The sequence below is a fragment of the Phragmites australis genome, chromosome 14 (assembly GCF_958298935.1).
Source record: "Phragmites australis chromosome 14, lpPhrAust1.1, whole genome shotgun sequence".
Taxonomy (NCBI): domain Eukaryota; kingdom Viridiplantae; phylum Streptophyta; class Magnoliopsida; order Poales; family Poaceae; genus Phragmites; species Phragmites australis.
The window spans coordinates 12,000,986-12,023,484 of record NC_084934.1 but is presented as its reverse complement, the minus strand read 5'-3'; the positions used below and the strand labels follow the sequence as shown (position 1 = coordinate 12,023,484).

General features: G+C 40.4%; 1 protein-coding gene across 1 annotated transcript; it reads left to right on the top strand.

The window, feature by feature from the left end:
- Positions 1-13,652: 13,652 nt before the first annotated feature.
- LOC133891374 (BTB/POZ domain-containing protein At5g41330-like) lies at positions 13,653-16,975 on the top strand. Its single transcript, XM_062332085.1, has 2 exons — positions 13,653-15,215; positions 16,612-16,975. Exon 1 carries the CDS (start codon positions 13,754-13,756, stop codon positions 15,191-15,193), a length of 1,440 nt encoding a protein of 479 aa, XP_062188069.1. The 5' UTR covers positions 13,653-13,753; the 3' UTR covers positions 15,194-15,215; positions 16,612-16,975.
- Positions 16,976-22,499: the final 5,524 nt, after the last annotated feature.

Sequence of the window (22,499 nt, the reverse complement as noted above, 5' to 3'; positions counted from 1 at the left end):
TCAAGTTCATCCATCATGCAGGTGTGGTCCACCACAATCAACACCTCCTAATACTGAACCCACCTTGAAGCCATGCACCCGCCACGGGCAACCCTACTTCACGCACTTGACATCATACTCCTTTCTTTACTTGACAACATAAAACTATCATCAAAGTGATATTGCTCATTGAGTCATAGCATCCTTCATGACCTGACTGGTAGGGTACCTAGCACCCAGTGTCACCTCATTTTGCATATACTCCCACGCCACCTGATTCCCTTTATTCACCAAAAGGTTGTCAAAGTTGGGATTATTCCATTCTGTAGGAACAAGAGTGTCGTCCTCGTCATTTTACATGTCATACTTAGGAGATTCATCAGCCTGAAGACCATCCTGCTCCATCTATTCAATTAGAGAAGGGATTCATTCCCCCTCGTCTACCTTCCCGGTTGGTTCAGTCGGATAATCCGATGAATGTGCACCATCCAGATCAACATCCTCATTATACTCTTCCTCACCACCCTCCTCCTCTGTATACCCCCACCCTGCATCTCCCCAACTACATCCATATTCTTTCACTGCACAAGCAACATAGGAGGCCAACATTTGTTCACAACATCCTGCAGGTACCTCCTCCAAACTTCATCTTCCCTGAGCGGGTACACCTCTTAGTACACATCATCTCTTGCATGATTGCTCACAATGCTAATGGTCATCTCTTGAACCTCAGGGTATATTTTAAAACCCCACATCAACCAGGCGTAAAAGTGTCTGACACTCTTCTGCATAGGTCTGGAGATACCCTTGTCCATTGACTCAAATACGAATAGTACTACCCCTTTTCGAACCATGTGAGATCATGTGATGAAAAATTGGTTTGGATGATGAAATTGACATAGCAAAGTGATTTAGCTTAATGACATTAGGATAATGTTCATGAGTTACTAAGTTACTACTTAGCTATGCTTATACACTGGTGTTCGCAAAGAAATGCTGCAATATACTCGTGTGAGGAGTGTTGTGTGAACTGATCTTGAGTCAAGTTGAGAAGGACTTGTGCTCGTACTCATTTGTTGATTCATGTGCAAGTGTTGCTCGAAGGTGAACGTGATCAATGACGGGTCGGCGAACTAAGTTCAGGGAGGAATTGAGGCTTAGCGACTAGGTTCAGGAGGAATTGAGGTCATAGTAATTGAGAATGTCATGTGGGATGTTCAAGCTAGAGAACAGTGTACGTGAAGACAAGGTTGTATCGATGCAATGAGGATCAAGTTTCGTAAATTGATGAGTTGCTGATTCAGAATTTTCTCTCTGTTCTATATTCTGCGTACTTGGTTTTGGTTTTTGATTAATTTCATGTTTCTATCAAGTTTCATCTTGGTTTAATCCTTTCAAAACCTTGCTAGAATATCTAGTGTTTGATTAGAGAAAATTTCAAGTGGTTTTGGTTTGATCTCTAGTAGCTTTTTGGTCAACTCAACTAGTTTTTGATCTACTCAATTCTTGTTGACACGATCTATTTCAACTAGGCACAATTCTTGGTCCATATATCCGATTGACTCTATTCTTGTAGGGTTAGTTTCGTATTAGAATCTAGTTTCAGCTGTCCAAATTTGAGAGCAATCATACAAGAAGATCTTTCTCTACATTGTTTTTACTATAGTATATACAATCTGTTTCGAGTGGAATACCGAATTTAAATCGATTTTTGATTTTGGTGAATTAATCCTTGAATTTGGTTTAATCGTTATGATGTTTCTATCAAGTTTCACCCCCGCTCGATTGCCTTATTAGAGTGTAATATATTTTACAAATGGTATCAGAGCCTTAATTCTATTCTAATTGATTTTAATCGGTAATTAGAAATATGGCTTTAGATAGGTATTTCACAAAACCTTGTGTTTTTGATAGAGTTGATTTTTAGTTCTGGAAGGCGAAGATGAAGACATTAAAGCGTATGGCTTTACAATTTGGGAAAAAGTCTACAAGCCATATGTAGTTCTAGAGAATAAAGAAGTGACGTCACAGAACATGCCAACCGTCGAGGCAAATAGCAAGGCAAGGAACTTGTCATACAAGGCTTGGGAAGGAGCGACTTCGACCGAGTAATACATCTCAAATCAGCGTATGTGGAAAGCACTATGTGATTACCATGAAGGTTCAACTACTATTAAAGAGGTACATCAAGATTTATATAACAAAGGATACATGAAATTTGAGATGAAACCTGGTGAGTCACTAAATAATTTATTTGCTTGGTTTAATAAAATTCTTAGCAATTTGCGTGCTATTAATATTACATATACTTATGATGAGAATGCACGTCAACTACTATGAGCTTTAGATATGTTAGTATGGGAGATGAAAGTTACATCTATTAGAGAATCTACTGTCATAAGTTCACTTACATTAGATGTTCTTTTTTCTAAATTAAAAACTCCTGAACTAGATGTCTTTGCTAGGAAGAATGTTAAAAAATCAATTGCTTTGGTCTCTCAACCCAGCATGTGTCATACTGAATCTTCCTCATCAAGCTTTTTATTATCTTCCATATCTTCACTAACTGATGATCAGCTTGACTTAATTCCTAAAGAAGATTTAGCACTACTCTCTACTCATTTCTCTAAAGTATTATAGAATGTGCGTATGAGAAAGAGAGGAAGTGGAGATCCTCAAAGATGCTATGAATGTGGTGATCTCAACCATATTCGTTCCAATTGTCATAAGCTTGCAAAGAAGGTATCAAAAGAGGAGAAGGAGAAAAAGAAGCATTTGATCAATGACAAGAACAAGAAGAGCTTTCTCAATCGTAAGGTTGTGCATCGAGTTATTTTGGTACTTGCACAAGTCAACTTGAGTGACGTTGATTCGTAGAGCAGCGAGGATGACACAACATCCAATAGCAAGATATTGCATGATTTGACTGGGTTGTGTATCATGAAAAGCAACAAAGAAAACTCAACCGAGGATGAACTTGATAGTGATGATAACGAGGTATTACCTACGTATGATGATCTATCTAATGTTGTTGTTCGTCTTGGTACACTCTTAGAGAAACGTAACAAAGAAATAAGCAATATGATGTTTCAATTGAATCATTGAATTCTAAAATTACAATACTTAAGATTTTAATTCCTGATGATGATGCTTGCAAGTCATGTGACTTAATTTATACTGAGCTCACTCCTCTTAGAGATGTTCATGCTTCTACTCTTGAGAAACCCAGAGAAGAAATTGAGAAAATGAGAAACTTGTTGTGTTAAATTGCATGCAAGTTAAAAATGCTAGTTGTTCAACGTCTGATTTGCTTGATTCAACTTTCTATTCTAATTGCTCAATTCTAGTATTAAAGTTGCATGATACTAATGTTAGAATTTCTCAAATAGCTAATAACATGATTACTCATGAGGTTCTTTCATGCTCTAATTGTTGTAAACAAAAGGAGCCCATAAATGTTGCTTGTAACAAATGTTGAGCTCTTTCTAAATAGGTTGATTACTTGAAATAAACTTTAGAACGTTTTTCTAAGGGAAAGAAAATTTTGAACCTGATTTTAGATTCATCTAAGTCAAGCACATGTAAACAAGGTTTAGGTTTTGATCTCTATGCTCGTTCTAAGACAATCGCACCCACTGTTGTTAGGGCTCTTGGTAGTGGTAAATTTAAAACACTCCCTGAATCTGAACCTAAGTAGATTGTTTTTAAGTCTGCTGAATTTTTATCTTCTATAATGAATGTTGCTTCTTTCTAAATCCACACCTCGGATTGAGTATAATTGCACTTATTGTGCTAGAGATGGACATTTAGTAGATTTTTACTTTAGACTAGCTAAACAACAAAGGAAAGAAAAGTTTAAAGCTAGGTCCAATTTTCGAAAGGCACGTGTTATCCCTCATGAGGTTGTTGCACCTCATTTTGTGCCTCGGGTGAAACTGTCATTACCTTTTGCCACTCGTGTAACTCGTCATGAGCCTACTTAGGCTTCTCGAGTTAAGACTACTCTAGCTGCTAGTGCTTCTCAAGTTGAACCTACTCGAGCTTCGAGTTAAGTTTACTCGGGTTACTCGTATTTTTCTTATTCGCATTTCTAGTCGGGTGACTTAGTACTAGATCCCTAAATGCCTTATAACTAACCCCAGTACTGAGGCCTCGACATCTTTTGTTGCCTTGTAGGTTTCTTGAGCGAGGAAGGAGAATATTTAGCTAGTTGATTCTGGATGCTCACGCCACATGTCCGGTGATAAGAATTGGTTCTCCCTTGTACGTGCATCTCATGCTGAAAGTGTTACTTTTGGAGATATTTCTTCTACATCAATTGTTGCAAAAGGTATAGTGCAGGTAAATAACAAGTTGATGTTCAAGGATGTTGCTCTAGTCGAGAATTTGAAATTTAACTTGCTTTCTGTCTCACAAACGATTGATGAAGACCTTGAGGTGTGTTTTAAGAAAAATGAATGCAAAGTATTATATGCTTTAGGTGATCTTGTTTTTAGTATCTCACATTTTGGAAGATTTGTTAAGGCTGATTTTGATGCATCACCTTCTTTTATGCTTAGATGTCTTATGCTAATATTTCTAAAGATCTATTCTTTTCGCATCGTAGACTTGGTCATGTTGGTCTAGATCATCTCACTCGAGTTAGTGGTTTAGATCTTATTTGTGGTTTGCCTAACCTTAAGGGTGATAGCAGATTAGTATGCTCTTCGTGTAGGCATGGTAAAATACATTTAAGTTCACATCCATCTATTACCATGGTTATGACAAATGCACCAAGTCAACTTTGCACTTAATATTGTTAGTCCTTCTAGAGTATAATCTTTTGGAGATAAATAGTATATACTTATTATTATTGATAATTTCTCTACATACTCTTGGGTTTTCTTTATGGCACCTAAGAATGAAGCTTTTGATCATTTCAGGAATCTATTTCTTAGATTGTCTGTTGATCTTCCTAGTTCACTTAGAGCTATTAGAAGTGATAATGGAACTGAATTTAAAAATTCTTCTTTTGATCACTTTTGTGTCGAGAAAGGTATTGAATATCAATTTTTATCACCTAGAGTACCTCAACAAAATGGTATTGAAAGGAAAAATAGAACTCTATTTGATATGACTAGGACCATATTAGATGAATTTTCTACTCCTAGAAAATTTTGGACTGAAGCTATATCTACTGCTTGTTATGTTTCAAACCATGTTTTCTTGAGATCTAAATTAGGTAAAACTTCATATGAGTTGTGATTTGGACATAAGCCTAGTGTATCTCATTTTAGTGTTTTTTGTTGTAAGTGCTTTGTATTGAAATTTAGAAATTAGATAAGTTTGAGTCTAGATCATCTGATTGTATTTTTCTTGGATATTATGCTCATACTCGTGACTATCGTGTGCTTGTTTTGGAGACTAACAAAATTATTAAAACATGTGAGATTACTTTTGATGAGGCTAGTCTTGGAACTAGATCAAATGATGCAGGTGCAGGTACACATGTTCAAGGGGAGTCTGAGAGCATTTTTGTGGATGACGAGGAGGAGGATGAGGATGAGATTTTAATTCTGATGACACAATCAGCTGTAGATCTCTTGACACCTTCGACTACTTCAGCTAAGTTGGACATCCTCAAACTACACATCATCTATACATGTTGAAGGAGAAGAAGAGATTGCTTCTGGAGTCAATGCTCCTTTGCACATTCAACGTAGTCATCCACCGGATTAGATGATTGGAGATTTGCATGAATGAGTCACACAGTCTATATTTATTGATTCTTATTCTAATGCTCATTCAAAATTTGTGACTTTTTTTAACCCAAAGATGTTTCGTATACATTAACTGACGAATCTTGGATCAATACTATGCATCAGGAACTTGAAAATTTTGAATGCAACAAAGTTTGGAAGTTAGTTGCATCTCCTCTGGGTCATACCCTTATCGGAACTTGATGGGTTTTCAAAAATAAACAAAATGAGAATGGTGTTGTTGTTAGAAATAAAGCTAGACTTGTAGCTTAGGATTTTACACAGGTAGTGTAACACCCTAATTTTTTTTCTAATTCCAAATTTTTCTTAATAGTTATTAAAGTTCAAATGAATTTAAATATTTTATTTTAAAAGAGAGAAAACCCTATTTTATATGAAAGAAAAAGAAAATGACATAGGATATAAGTGAATATTTTGCATTCATGCTGATTTAGGCAAATAGTATTTTATTTGAATTTTTGATGAATTTATTTGAAGAGATTTTGCCTGGATTTTTGAATTTGAATTTGGATTTGAATTCTTAAGAAAAGAAAAAGGATTAAAACCTCTCTCGGGCTGTCTCTTGCATTTTCGGCCCAACACCTCAACCCCGGCCCAGCTGCCCGGCCTTCCTTCCCGCCTGGGCCGCGCCCCTGCTCCGGCCCAGCGTCCCGCGTCGTGCGCCCGAGCCAGCCCAGCGCCGTGCACCCGCGCGCCAGCCGAAGACGCCTGCGCCAACGCCGCTTTCGCCTGTGCCACCACCGTGTGGGACCCGCCGGTCAGATCCCTCATCTCCGAATCGAACTCTGCCGCGCCGCCGAATCCAAGCGAGAAACCGACGCCGCCTTAGAGTCCTGCGGTGCCCCGTGACCTCCGAGCCGCCTATATATATGCCCGCCCCCTCCCCGAACTCATCTCATCTGCAAATCGCCGAGACTCGAGCCCTAGTCGTCGAATTTGAAGCTCGCCGAGCCGCCATCGCCGCGGCTTCGTCCGCCCTCGAAGCCACGCCATTCCAGAGCCAAACCACGCAGCCCGAGCCCACCATCGCACGCGCCTGCCCCTGCTGAAGCTTCCCCCGCCATCGCCTTGACCCCTGCGCCGCCGGAGCACCCTCTCCGACGAGTTCCTGAGGCAGCCGCCGCTCCTTCCGTCGTCGATCGCCTTTCTGTGCCGCCAAGCCCGAGGTAAGCCTCAAAACGGATTCCCCGCGCTTCCCTGAACCTTTTGCGCCGCTCGTCGTCGCCGCCGGCGAGCCCTAGCCGATTCCAGCGAGATATCCGGCCGTGCCCGCCGTGAACCCCTCGGCGCCGCCCTGTTCTTCCCCTCCGACCGCCTGATCTTTTCCGTGCCGTCGGATCTGTCCTCAACGGTCGAGATTAGATCTAAATCGTACCCCTTCAGCAACCAATAGCGTAGCGCCACGTGTTTACACTTAAACCCAGTCAGCTGTTTTGCCACGTCATCCTGCCACCTCAGCTGCCATCTCAGCCCTCTTGCCTATGTGTCCAACCAGTCAGCAGCCACGTCATAAAAGAGGTTTTTCAATCTAAAAATAATTCCTGATAAATCCTTTAATTGGTAATTTTGCAATTTAGCCCCTGAACTTTTCTAAAATAACAAAAAGAGCCCTGTCTTTTTACAGTTAGGTCCTTATACTTTTTCATAATTACATTTTGGTCCCTCTGTTTTTACAAAAAGGTCCCTGGACTTTCTGATAATTCAATTTAAGTCCTTTTCTTTTTCCAGATTTAACCCTATACTTGTTTTAGCCCTAACTTTTCCATCGTAACTCCGATTTAAGCGATTCTTGCGTCGATGGATTCGTTTTTCAGTGCTCTTTCTTGTTAGCAAGTTTTTATCTCGTTGTTCTTTTGCTTTATGCTCTGTTCTTAGTGTATCTTGTTTGCTTGTTTGCCGGTAATTGTGCGATTAGCCGATAACGTCCCGGATCAATTTGAAGAACATCAAGACCAGGAGCAAGAATACACTGAGCAGCAGCAAGGAGAAGGCAAGTGTCCTTGATCATATTGAACCTATGTTTTTAAATGTTTTGTTTTACAAAACTGCATGCAATGTCTGTCAATATAATGGGTAGTCACCTATGTTAGGGTTTTCCTTAGATATTCCCTTATCATCCCTTGGAACCTAGATGGTTTATGGTTAGGAGTCTTTTATGGGTAGATTGCTTAGCCTTGCTTTTGGGATATTGGGAAGTGTCATAATTTTGACTAATGAACATATGCAGTAATGATGGTTAATTTGTTAATGGTCTAGCAACATGGAACCTTAGGCCTTGAGCAAAGTGGTTTTGATGGTTGTCATGGTTATGACATTGGTTTAGTGTTTGCTCAAGTAACCTAAGTAAGGACCGGTTCGTAGAGCGACAACCCAAGAAGTAACGTACCAACCACGAGGCTGATATGGGTAAAGTGTGACATACTGATTAGAGTCTGTCCAGTGTGCATTGGGTCAGCACAAAAGGGGGCTTCTGGGTAGGAGCTGTTGCTTGCGTAAAGCCTGGCGGTGAAACCTAGTGGGCAGACATGCACTGGATTAGTCTCTGGTTAGTGGAAAGTGTCATACAGTGATTCTTGACGGCACACCACGGGCATGTGTTAAGTGTCTTGCAAACACGGCAACATGGAATTCACTGACTCGTGGGTAAAGTTGGACAACCTCTGCAGAGTGTAAAACTGTTATAATAGCCGTGCTCATGGATATGAGAGACTTGGATCCTCACATGATTAGGTGGTGGTTTGGTTTTGATTCTGCTACAGGGAGTACTAGATGTTGTGGTCTTGGTCTTAGTGCGGGGAGCACAAGACAGTTGTGGTATGTAGGGTAGGGAGCCTTGTATACTAGATGATGGATTGTTGGGTTACATTCATTTAATATATGTCTAATGCTTTTGAGTCCAAATGTGTTTTCATTACTCGCATTTACGCAAATAATACCTTGTGTCAGCCTACTCTTGATATAAGCCTGCATGTCATTATTTTCCCACACTTGCTGAGTACATTATGTGCTCACCCTTGCTTTCTCCTATCAAAAACATATGCTGCTCAGTGGAAGACTTTGAGGATTTCCAAGACGACGACCTGGTGCTCTAAGGAGCGTATCTTCCAGTCGGTGCCTGTGGAGTCTTGGTCGCCAATGCTTTCATTCCGCTGCCGTCGTTTAGATGATGTCGTTTAGGTTAAATTCTGAGTTTTGCTTAGGTGAAGTCTTTTATTGTAAGAGGTGAACGTTTAAATAAATAAAGTATTGCTTTTGTTACTTCACCTATGATGTCCTTATGTGTGTTAAACTTCCTAGGCACACATAAGCCGCACTTGGTTTTGGCCGTTAAAACCGGGTGTGACAGGTAGAAGGGCTAGATTTTGAGGGAACTTTTGCTTCAGTTGCTGACTACAAGCCATTAGAATTCTTTTAGGGTTTGCTGCATCTAAAGGTTTTAGATTTTATCAAATGGATGTCAAAAGTGCTTATCTAAAGGGCTACATTAATGAAGAGATTTATATTAAGTAACTACCTGGTTTTGAAAATCCTAACTATCCAAATCATGTAAATAAGTTGTCTAAAGCTTTGTATGGTTTAAAACAAGACCCTAAAGCATGGTATGATAGGCTTAAAATTTCCTTGCTTGAAAAGGGTTTTGTAATGGAAAAAGTAGTCAAGACGTTCTATGTGCTCAAGCATGGTAATGATCAACTATTTATTCAGGTTTATGTAGATGATATTATATTTTGTTTATTCTTCTCATGCTTTAGTGTCCCAGTTTTCAGAAACGATGAGGAATTTGAGATGAGTATGATGGGTGAACTAACATACTTTTTGGGTCTTCAAGTCAAATAAACTAAAGAAGGTACTTTTGTTCATCAAAGTAAATATACAAAGACCTGGTACGGCGTTTTGAGATGGAAAAATAGCAAGTCGATCATGACACCTATTGGAGCAACAACGACACTTGATCCTGATTAAGATGGTGAGCCAGTTGATCAAAAAGAATGTAGAAGTATGATTGGATCATTTATGTATCTCACCACTTCAAGACCAGACATACAATTTGTTGTATGCTTTTGTACATTATTTCAAGCTTCCCCACGTACTTCACATCGATAAGCTGTCAAACGGATTCTCAGGTATCTTCATGGCACTCAAGACTTGGCATATGGCTTTCTGATTCTTCTTGTATTAGCTTAAGAGCTTTTTTCTTATACTGATTTTGGAGATTGTAGAATTTATAGAAAAAATACAGCTGGTACATGTCATTTCTTGGGTAATTCCCTTGTTGGATGGTCATCTAGAAAACAGTTTTCTGTTGCATAATCTACTATTGAATCTGAATATGTAGCTACTGCTAGTTGTTGTTCATAAAATCTTTGTATAATTGCTACACTTAAAGATTATGGGGTTAATTTAGAGAGTGTTCCACTTTTCTGTGATAACACTAGTGCTATAAGTATTGCTCAAAACTTTGTGCAGCATTCTCGGACTAAACACATCGACATCAGATTTCATTTTCTTAAAGACAATGTGGAAAAAGAGAACATTGAACTTCTCCATGTAGATACTGAACATCAATTGGCAGACATTTTCATAAAACCTTTGGACTCTTCTCATTTTACTTTTCTTCGAGGGGAACTTAGTGTTATTCATCCTATGGATTGTTTTGAGGAGGAGTTCTTATATCTTGGAGCTTATCGTAGTTTAAAAATGAGAAAACAATGAAATATGATGAGCATCATATTTAATACATATGTGACTTCTAAAGCCAATGCTTATGCTATATGGGAGTTTTTGCACCTTCATATCTATATATGTAGGATGTAGTTTTTGTTGTGACTTTCTAAATTGAATAACAACTTGAATTAAATCTTGTCATTGTTAAACCCTCTTTGTTGCTTTAATCTTTAATAAAAATGCTATATGTGAAAGACTCAAATAAATGAAATAGTGTTGAATAATAGTTGATAGGAAAAAGATCAATGAAGTATGTACTGTCACGCTTATTCTTTATGAGACTGCTTATCATTGCACTTTGATATGAACTTGGAAGAAGTCGTGTATGACTGTAACCATTATCTTAAGCTTTTGATTGTCTTTGACATAGGATTGGCATGGTTGGATAGAATAAGGCTGATAGTGTATATAAGTCCTTGCAAAATATTATGAGATCTTCTTAACAGCATAATTGGTATCTTGTTACATGTGATTTTAATCAAAACTATGATATAATTTTTGTATACATATTTTTTATAGCATATAATTTGAGGATTTGAGTATTTTGAGATTGTGAGACCAAGACTTACAAATAAATCATTAATTATACTTGATAAGTTGTGCTCACACTATATTTTTACATGTGTAAACGGATTGGTGCAAATATTCTTGATAGTGTGGCTTGGTTGACTATATGTTATATATGTGACTGATCTATAATGCTCATATGATAAAAATAAGAAAATTATTTGATTCTCTCTTTTAAATTTTTTATGAAATCATTGTCAAAGGGGGGGAGAGTTGCTCATTCTAGGAGAATTTTTTGTTTTTGTTTTTTCTCAAACAAGGAGAGATTTTCCATGTTAGAAATTTTTCCTGATTTTTATTTCACTTTGCGTTTGATTTTAAAATCAAACCATATTTGTTAAGAGGTTGTCAATGTTCACATAAGGGTTGCCAATGTTTTCATCAAGGGGGAGATTGTGAGACCATGCAATGAAAAATTGGTTTGGATGATGAAATTGACAGAGCAAAGTGATTTAGCTTAATGATATTAGGATAATGTTCATGAGTTACTAAGTTTCTGCTTAGCTATGCTTATACACTGGTGTTAGCGTAGAGATGATACAATATACTCGTGTGAGTAGTGTTGCGTAAACTGATCTTGAGTCAAGTCGGGAAGGACTTACGCTCGTACTCGTTTGTTGATTCATCTGCAAGTGTTGCTCGAAGGTGAATGTGGTTGATGATGGATCAGCGAACTAAGTTTAGGAAGGAACTGAGGTTCAACGATTAGGTTCAGGACGAATTGAGGTCGTAGTGATCGAGGACGTCATGCGAGACGTTCGAGCTAGAGAATAGTGTACGTGAAGACAATGTTGCATATCTGCGACTAGGTGCATTGTGGAGAAGGGCAAATGTGTGCGAGGTCGTGGGTAACTAGATTGTGTGTTCGGATGATGGAGTCATTCGAGTACATGGCAAGGTCAGACTACGATCTAATTGGTCGAAGAGTCTAGTCCCATAAGGAATCAAGTGCTAGTCTGAGTTGGACTTGAGAACGAGTTGGATTCGGTTATGGGTGGACGTGCCTTACTATGGTTTGTGTCCGGGTAGGATATGACCACGTTGTTTCCAAACCAAGGGCGGTTTGGAGGGCTATATATTGAGAGGGTCTCAGTCAGGGTAAGTAGAGCCAAGAACGAGATCAGATTTAGACTTTTGATATAGTGAGTAGATCTGTCTAGGGTTTGAGATTTCATGGAAATCTGTGTTGGATGCTTTGGAGAGGCATCTTATAAACTCATATATATAATGAAAATCAAGTTTCATAAGTTGATGAGCTGCTGATTCAGAATTTTCTTTCTATTCTATATTCTGCGTACTTGGTTTTAGTTTTTGATTAATTTCATGTTTCTATCAAATTTCATCTTAGTTTATTCCATTTAAAACCTTGCTAGAACATCTAGTGTTTAATGTGAGAAAACTTCGAGTGGTTTTAGTTTGATCTCGAGTAGCTTTTTCGTCAACTCGACTAGATTTTGAACTACTTAATTCTGGTTGACACAATCTACTTCTAATAGGCATAATTCTCAATCCATATATCTGATTAACTCGATTCTTGTTGGGTTAGTTTCTTATTTGAATCTAGTTTCAGTTATCTAAATTTAAGGGTAATCGAACTAGTGGATCGTTCTGTACATTGCTTTTACTAGAGCATGTATAATTTATTTCGAGTAGAATGCCGAGTTTATAACGATTTTCGATTTGAGTGAATTAATCCTTGAATTTGATTTCTGCAATCATTCAACCCCCTCCCCCCTCTGATTATCTTATTAGAGTGTAATCATCCTACAAACCATAAATTATTTCACTGTCCCTATAAAAAAATCATAAATTGTCACTTATCCAAAATACCTGGCAATTATCGACAAAAAAAATCCTAATATTATTGCGACAGAACATACAAAATTGCGTACAACTACATCTACAATAATACAATATTCATTAAAAATATGACCCAACAATTCATCTGCATTGAACAAAATATCCCCAGATCGCTGCATCAAATACCTCTAAATTCTGCATCTACTACCTCAGTTATGACTACGCTATGTTTAAATCCTACATCTAATACATAATATATATCTAAATACTACACCTAATTACTAAAATATGCATACATATAAGATCTATTGATAAAATATGTCTAACCCTATATCTATATTCCAACCCAGGTTTATAAAAAAAAATCATAAATCTAACCTCTAACCTATGCCAAAAACTAACACTAGTTATTATTCTACCGGATTTATAAAAAAAATAAAACATATATTTTACTCCAGCAATGCTTCACCTCTAATTTCCCCTTCCACCCTTCCCTTCTCCTCCTCTCCTCCCTCTCTCTCGGCTCGACTGAGTGCAAATGAGAGCGCTGACATCGGCCGAGGCAGCACGTCGTATTTTATACCTAAAAGGTTTCACCTAAATAGTGGGCAACACCTTTTGGGTGGATCTTCTAGCATCGTAGCAAGAAAGATCTCATCCGCTCAGTAGGCAAAACCTCAGAGAAATGTATTTAATATTGACTGATTGGTGGAGCCCGCAAAGCTGAACCTGGCCCAATAAACAGTAGCATATTGCTGTAATATTTTCAAACAATATGTATATTAATTCAGCTTTGCTCATGGGGCTGAAATTGTCAGGCCCAGGCCCGATCCCGCGGTGTTCTTACCTCAGAAACCTCTGTGCCATGCCACCCCAAGCCCAAGAGACCGAAGTCAACTACCCTCCCAAGAACGAACCCAGCCATGGCCTCCAACTCCGCCGCCGCCATCGTCACGCTTAACGTCGGCGGCGAGCTCTTCCAGACCACCGCCGCCACCCTCTCCCGCGCCGGTGCCTCCTCCCCATTCTCCTCCCTTGGTCCCTCCTCCCCCTCGGACCCGCACTTCCTCGACCGCGACCCGCGCCTCTTCGAGCTCCTCCTCTCCTTCCTCCGGCGCGGCCGCCTCGCGTCCCCTCCCTCCGCGGCCCTCCTCGCCGAGGCGCTCCACTTCAAGCTCGATGGCTCCCTCCTCGCCTCGCTCTCCCCCGCGTCCGCCTTCGCCCCGCTCTCGCTGCGCCCCTCCGCGCTCCTCCCCCTCACCGGCCGCGTCGCGCCCTCCGCCGTGGCGATATCTCCCTCGCCGCACCCGGCCTCCGTAGTCGCTGCGCACGGAGGAGTCGTCACCTGCTTCGACGCAGCGCTCGCCTCCCGTGCTAGCGTCCTCACACCGCTCCCCGCCGTCGACTCGCTCGTCGCGGTGTCCCCCGCCCTCGCCCTCGCGGGCGCCCGCGATTTCCCCGGCGTCCACCTCTGCCGGTTTTCGGACGATGCCCCCGCCGCCGCTGCTCCGGAGGTGCTTTCCTGGCCGGGCTCGACCTCCGCCACTGTGCTCGCGGTGGCGGCCACGGCGGCGTCAGGAGCACCATCTCCTCCGTTGCTCTTCGCTAGCTTCGAGTCGGCGCGCCGGAACTCGAGCGCTGTGGTAGCCTTCGATCTGAATTCTTTGTCTCCCGTGGCGGAAATCGGGCGGAAGGAGGTGTTCGGCGCGGACGTGGAGGCAGCGATACCGGCGGCCAAGCTCGGGTGGCTCGGCGGGCACAGCCTCTTGCTCGCTGCCGGGTCGCACTCCGGCCCGGCCGGGGTGGTGGGGGACATACGCCTCTGGGATGTCCGAGCGAGCGCCACAGTTCCAGTGTGGGAGGTCAGGGAGAAGGAGGACTGCTTTGCTGATGTCACTGCCTCTGATGCGCTGTCGACGATGTTCAAGGTTGGGGCCACGTCCGGCGAGGTGTTCATGGCTGACTTGAGGAGGCTTGGTGGTGATGACATTGGGCTGGAGCCGTGGGTGTGCATTGGAGACGGGCAGAGGGCAGCAGTGGCAGCAGCATCTGGGAAGAAGGAAGGGAACGGCCATAGGATTGAGTGCCACTGCAATTGGGTGTTTGTGGCACGCGGCGCAGATGTGGAGGTGTGGAGTCAGGTGGAACTAGCAACAGAGGCCGGTGGGAAGAAGGTGATGAGGAGGAATTGGGTGGGGAGTGGACCATCAGTGGCAATGGCAGGCGGCGAGGAGGGAGTAAAGGAGAAGGCCAAGATTGTGAGCTGGGCCTTTGGAGGCAGCAGGATGGCATTGGCCAGAGCTGATAAGCAGTCCGTCGAGGTATGGGATAGTGCTCCGGCGGCAATTTATGTCAAGCCCTGAAAAGAGGAAGAATACTGCAAAAGTAAGATGATGTTTCTCAAGCTTCAGTTGTCACTCTTGTTCCTCTGTACATGTATTTTACCATGTTCTTGTGATGTATCCTAGAGAGTTAGATTCTTGAATGCAATGCCTGGAAGGTATTAGACGATTTCACTGAGGTTGAATAAAGTCTATGTCTTGTGATTATGCTATCTGCCTAAGTTCATGATTACCCTAGGAAAAGAGCAACCTCTTTTTAAGAAAATGTGAAACAAAGAATTATTTGCTAGTCAGAAGTAACTTCCTTTGTTTAACTAAGATATTCATTTTGAGTATAGAAAATGTAACTTCCTAAAAGTAACATTTGAATTCATCTTATTATCGTACATGGATATTAGATTTGCGGCCTCTAGAAGTTCATTGCAATTCCAGCATGATTCGAGAATCTGTTACAACATGCTTTGCAGTTTTCTGTTTTCAGAAGAAGACTAGTCCATGCTCACTGCTTACTGCTCTGCAGATTGGTGACCTTTGGCCTAGCTAAATGAGCACATCTTATATGACGCAAACTAACATAGTAACATGGCATCATTTGAACAATTTAATTGTACAACACTAAAATTCTTGATCCCCGCCCCCCTCCCAATCCAACTCCATTAAGTAAAAACTGTATCGAAACTGTATCGCAATTCTTAGGTTGAACTTGAGCAACATGGGTGACATGGGCCAGATTAAATGTTTTCAGTTATTAGGATTGAGTAGAGATTCATATCTCCTTTGGCAGAGCTTTAAAGATAAAAAAGACTATGAATACTGTTTTTCTTTTGGGGGTATTTGGTCATGGAATTTGATCTAATATGTGCCAAAAAATCAGATTTGCATGTGGTCCAAACAAACACTATCAAATTTCATCCTGATCCATCTTAAAGGTGGACACTGCAATTAACTAAGTAGGTGAACATATCAAGTAGAAACTAGAAACTAGTTGTAAAATAGTAAAGTGATAACTTGCTATGTTAGTCACTGGAATGGATTTGATGGCTTAGATCAACCAGCAAAACCTACTAGCATTTTTCCATCGACCTCCTAAACCACCAACAAATACCCATTTGTGGATGGAAATGGTATACAAGGTTTGATAATATTTGCAGGTTCATTGTCATTCCTATTCTGCTCATTACCATGCAATTAATCATTAGATGGCTTAATACAGTCACCAACACTACGCACATTAGATAGTTTTCTACTATGTTCTCTTCGAAAAAGGAAGAAAAAGAAATACATAGCCAGCTTTCAAATTATACTTTACTGACACTGCCATGCCCATTGCAGAGAAGTGTAAATTAACCTCTTGGTGATCTTCATAGACACCCTACTTGTGCAGTCCTCATTTTTTTCTCCTTTAGTGATCTTATGGCATTGTGCTCTGGCAAACTCAGGAGCTTGAATCGAAGTTGTGAAATAGCTGCATCAGACTTCGTAGATTGGCGCTTTTCACAGCAAGATGTTAAGATGTGTGAACTGTACCATCGGTGCGTCGTCGCTGGATACATCTCTCGGCTCGGCTCGACTTATGGACGTGCTGAACAGACAAAAGGATGTTGGCTGGCTAGACTAGACATGTGATGGAAGACGGTTGTAACTATATCAAAGTATCTGCATGCCCATTCAGAAAAGAAAATCCGCATGTATAAACAATAGCCTATGAATGTGGCTAATATGATTGTGCCCTCTAGCTCACTGGTTTGTCGACTGAAAAGTATAACTAAATTATTTTTCATCCTATTTTATCTTTGCATTTCATATTTGGTTGATGGATGAATCACTACTTTATAAGAGTGGAATCAGCTCGACTAAAACAAAAATTAAAAGGCTCTTTCGCGACAAAAAAGAGGAGAAAGATGGATCCGCCTGCGGCGATGACGGAGCGCCGAGTTGGGCGGTCGATGACCTTGCAACAGATGGACGAGCACGGCCAGCGTTGCTGGAGGTGCGCCCAAGAAAGGCAGAAGCTGGATCCGTCGGGGAGCAAGGACGGAACCTGCAGACCTCTACATCTGTTTATACAAATAAATTTATTTATTAATGTTAAAGAATCAATTTCATATAAATAATTAATCATAATTTTAAACTTTTGTATCTGCTCATACGAATTTATATTAAATCAACTAAATAGAAAATTAGTTCAACCTGTCTAGACATATCAACCAAATCAAACACTATTCTTTTCAGCAAATAACTCCGCTTAATCTGCTTTTTCTCAACCTGCATATACTGTCTATACGAGTAAAACTCATACGGGTAACCAATCATATGAGTCGAAATGGTTGCCCGCATGAGAGCAATCTAACTTAGCAAATACCTATAATCTCATGCAGAAACGTGTTTAGTTGATCATATACACTGTTTCAATCTGACTGGTGGATATAAATATACACCTATAGTCTGACATACGAGGGAAGCTCGATTCGAAGTCTTGTATTCACTCATACGATCTCAGATTCGAACAATCAAACAGAAATTTAGCTCAATATATCTAGACAAATACTATCAATCAAACACTATTATTTTCAATAAATATAATTTTTCTTGATCTTCTTCTCCTCATTCTATATATATGGTCCATATAGACAATTAATCACACAGTAAGATAATCACGGAACTGGAACGCCTGAAGCAGGAGAACGCTCGCATGCATGCGGAGTTGGAGGCTGTGATAGCGGCAGCTGACGGTGCCTCCACCTCATACCAGATGTTGGCTTGTAGTACTATTAAGCCTAGTTTGGCACGGTTATAGATTCTCTAAAAATATTTTGGATTTGGTTTCTATCTAGAAAGGTTTCTATAGTGAATTCGAATTAATTTGTGTAATTAAACTTTAATAGATTTGGATTCCTAAAGATTATATTAAAAAGGGACATGATTCTAATGGAAAACATCATTATGAGTGATTCTTCAGCTAATAAAAAAACAAACATTTATTTTGGTTTCTTGTTAGAATCGGAAACAAAATTACCTATTTAACAGGAATTCCCCAATTTCTTGATAGAAACTCAAAAAAATCTGTGGCGAAGGCCCCTTAATTGTCAAGTGCTAGGTGTAAGTACTATCCACTATTGCTAGAACAATCTGATCGATTGTTCCTGTTGGATGTCCGTCTCATCCTCCGTCAGCGTTATTTCAATGCGTAAGTGTATTCGAGTAATACTATCAATGAATGCCTACCGCATAATTGCAAAAAAATAAAAAAGATAACCGATGATTTCACTTTGTTAGTGTTCAGGATTAGTTTTCAATAATATATCTATAATTAAACTAAGATATCTTCGAGATTAAAGAACGAATAAAAAATAAGCCACACGATATATACAGGTTCGAGGCCCCGATGCTAATTAATATCCTACATCATGTGTGGATAATGTTGTATATACGACTGTTTCGAGTACAAGTAATGTGGCTAGACCTATTACAATGAAGTAGATTGGATTTACTAATCTAGGGTTACAGTCGCCGAGTCTCTCCGATTGCTAGAATCTTGTTGTCGCTTGCGTCAAGTTGCGATCCCCGTCTTATATAACGGTCCTAGTGCTGCACTGGGTCCAGTGTAGTTGATAGGGAGTTATTTGTCTTGTCAACGAAGACAAGATAGCATAATTCAGCTTGGATACTAGTCGTACTCGAGTTAGTTAATCTAATTAAAATCTTTCTAGTATAAGCTTTCGACATCTTGAGTATACCGGGTTCCGTAGATTTGAGTCCGCAATATTCAAAATTGTGAAAGATGTGTACAATGTACTCTGTCTATATACAGTGTACTTCTTATGCCTATATACTCTGTAGTTAGATACTCAACAGTATCCCTTAACTTTGCTCAGCAGGGAGGGTTTCTACAAGCGCTCACTCGAGTAATGCCAAGTCTAGGTGTAATGCCCTAAAATTTTGGAAAAAATTGGAAGTTGTCGTTTTTGGTTTCCGGTGTCGAATCGCTCTCGCCGGAAAAGAAAAGAGAAGGAATTGAAGCAAAATAGCAACAATAAATTTCTTTTTTTAAAAAAAATATAACCTAGGAGTGGGCTAATCCAACCTAGGCTTGAGCCGGTTAGCCCAACCCCTCCCTAAAGGCTCAGGCGCCCCTCCCCTTTCTTTTTCCCCTCCACCCAACAGAAACCCTAGCCAGGACTCGTTTTTTCCTCCCTGGCTGCCACCCTGCACCTGCTGGACGTCCTCCCCCCCTGCTGCTCTTGTGCAGTAGAGAGAAGAGAAAGGAAGAAGGGAGGGAGAAGGAGGAGAAGAAAGAAGAGGAGAACCCCGGAGGACGTCGTTGTGCTCTCTGTGGTTGCCTAGGTGAGATTTGTCACCCTAATCCCATCTGTTTGGTCGATTTATGAGGTTTTAATCATGAGTTTAGAGGGGATTTAGTTGGAGGTTTGGTCGAAATCAATTTCGTCCACGTTCTGAAATCTGTCAGTTTGTGCAGTCTCTGTTCAACGTCATTTTTGGACAAGTTAATGGCCGAAATAAATTTGTCTACCATAGACAAAGTGCAACTAACTGCGAAAGCTAGCTACCAATGAAATTTCAGAATTTTTGGCCAAGTAGTTTAGTAGCTATGAATTTTTGAATTTGGCTATCAGATTCTGGCGAGAATCTAGATAGTAGTAGATTTATTCAGTTTTTGGGCATCTTAGATGCCGAACCACTTTTTCAGAATAGCTAGGAAGTTGTAGAGGATTCTTTAAGCTTTCCAATGGTGTGAAGTATGCAATTTTTCGTTGGTTATAGCTCCAGGTACGCTGTTCTGAATTTTCTGCAATCAATGGTTAACAGATTTTAGTGTTGAAGTTCAGAGCTCGATTAGGCCATGTTAAATACGTTTTATGTAGATCCAAATTATATAAAGTTGAAGATTGTGTTATGATATCATGTCCACAAAATTTTAGAATTTTTCTTGAGTATTTCTGGAAATAAACAGTTTTGAGTGGCTGCTGTTTGAAATCGACGATAGGTTTCTAGAGCTGTTTTGTTATGCCGTTTAGGAGACTTTAGAGGCATGGAACAATTATGTCACCACAATGAAAGTTGTAGTCCTTGTTCTGTAGTTTTCTAAAATGTATTTATTTGTTATCTTATATGTGGTAGAAAAATAGATAAGAAAACGAGAAGTACTGCTGCTCCTGTCAATCTAATACGTGTGTGCTATTTTTTTTTTTTTGTCGGTATTGCTTGATTGAGGGCTTCGGGTGTAGGAGCGCTTTTGTTTTATGTATTTGCTTGTATGAGGAGTGTTGGTGCTGAGTTATGATTGTGTTTAGGTGGTGGTGATTCGTCTCATACTTGAAGTTCGCCGTTATCGCCGGTTGAAGGCAAGTAAACGTAATGGTGTTGTTACTATTTTGACTTGCTATTTTCATCACTTATACCTTTATTTCAGAACCATGACAAATTTGAATATGATCTGAATTATATGATGTTCTTTACCTTTAAGTATGGTTAATCATTGCCTTATGTCTATCATTATGCTGCTACAATTCTTGTTGAACTATGTTGTTGTTCGACTTGAGAATGATGTTGAGGTGTTATTGGTGGTACACCTTAGTACAATTGCAGTATATTGCTGTCATGTGCACTTGTATTTGCATATGCATTGGAAGTTATGTCGTAAATATCACGACAGTACCAGTACACATCGTGCGTTGCCCGAGAAGGGGTGCGATGTAAAAGAAGACATACCATTGCATTCATATGCATTCATGGAAGTTAATATCATTTATATGTTATTGTGGATATGAAGTTATACTTGTGGTTATGACCTTTATTCGAGGTTATTCTTTAATATTGTTAATACTATACTAACATGCCTTATATCTTGAGAAGTTCTATATTAAATCGATGCTTAATCAACTTGTGATTTAAATAGCTTGTCAAAACAAGTTTGCTTGCTGAGATTTTCAATCTCACCCTTGCATTACTCTTTCCAGGTACTCGATGCATGTCATGAGGGGATGGGGATGTAGCAGCATGTTTTACACTTCATGTATACACTTTTTATCTTGTGCTGTAATAATAAACAAAGTCTAGTCCTTAGGGTCATTCCTTGGAAGTTTAAAGAGTAGTGGTGATGTTAAACTTAATATTTTGCTCTTGGTTCATGTCAGGATATTTTTATCTGCTAATGTGATATTCTGCATACCTTGCTTATCTATGTTATTGCTTCCGCAATGCTTAAATTTATAGAGAAGATGCTGTTTTTTTTTATGACAAGCTGTAGGTTGCGTAGTTTAGTGGCATCCTAGGTTTTGTAGTCTGGGGTGTTACAGTTGGTATCAAAGCCTAGGCTTTAGATTCTAGGTGAAATAAGGCTTAATTTGACACACTTGCACATCTAGGATGGGTAAGGGTTTGCATATCTTTGCTCCTATCGTGTTGTGTTTTGTTCTGTCTAGTGCTTATGCTTAATTACTTGGAATTGATGTTTGTGTCATTTGTGTGTTTTGGTGGCTGTAGTTATGCCACCTAAGAGGTGTGCTGTGGCTAGACCAGATGGTGATGGCCAGGCTGAGCTAGCAGCCGCGATGCGGGCAATGCAGAACGAGCTGAGGATGTTGAGGCAGGCTGCCTCTACTGCTGGCGCAGTCCCTATTGGCACTGCTGCTTGCGTTGCTCCTGTTGCAGATGGTCATGTCAGCGGTGACAGGTATTATCTCAGTTGATTTGTGTGATGCACATGCTCTTTTTGACTCTGGCGCTAGCTTCTCGTTTGTCTCGGAGGGTTTTGTGGTTTGTGCTAGTCTTTTTTTGTGCAAAAGATTAGTCAGTCTATTGTGGTCAGTTCTACTAGAGGTCTTATATCCAGTTCTTCTGTTTGCCCCGGTTGTGCTATTCATCTTGATGACGAAGCCGTTGTTGCTAATCTAGTGGTGATTCCTTTGGAGCCTTTTGATGTTATTCTTGGCATGGATTGGCTTACTCAGTATCGAGCTGTTATCTCCTGTTTCTGGAAGACAGTCTCTTTATAGGCACCGTCGGGTCGAGAGGTGGTCTTTCAAAGGAGTGCAGTGAAGAACACTCTCTCTTTGTTGTGCCAGTTGTTTCCTGATCGTTGGACTCGGAAGTCTGGCATTCTTTTGTCGATGGTCGTTGGTCGCAAGGTTGCCTTGCAAGTGGAGAATATCCCAGTGGTGTGTCGCTACCTCGATGTTTTTCCTGATGAACTTCCAGGTGTGCCCCCTGAGCGTGATGCGGTTTTTGAGATCAAGTTGGTTCTTGGCACGCAACCTATCTATAGAACTATGTATCGATGGCTCCAGTGGAGCAGGTGGAGTTGAAG

What these genes read in the sequence shown, in the direction of transcription:
- LOC133891374 (XM_062332085.1), top strand. Translation starts at nt 13,754, where the DNA reads ATGGCCTCCAACTCCGCCGCCGCCATCGTCACGCTTAACGTCGGCGGC.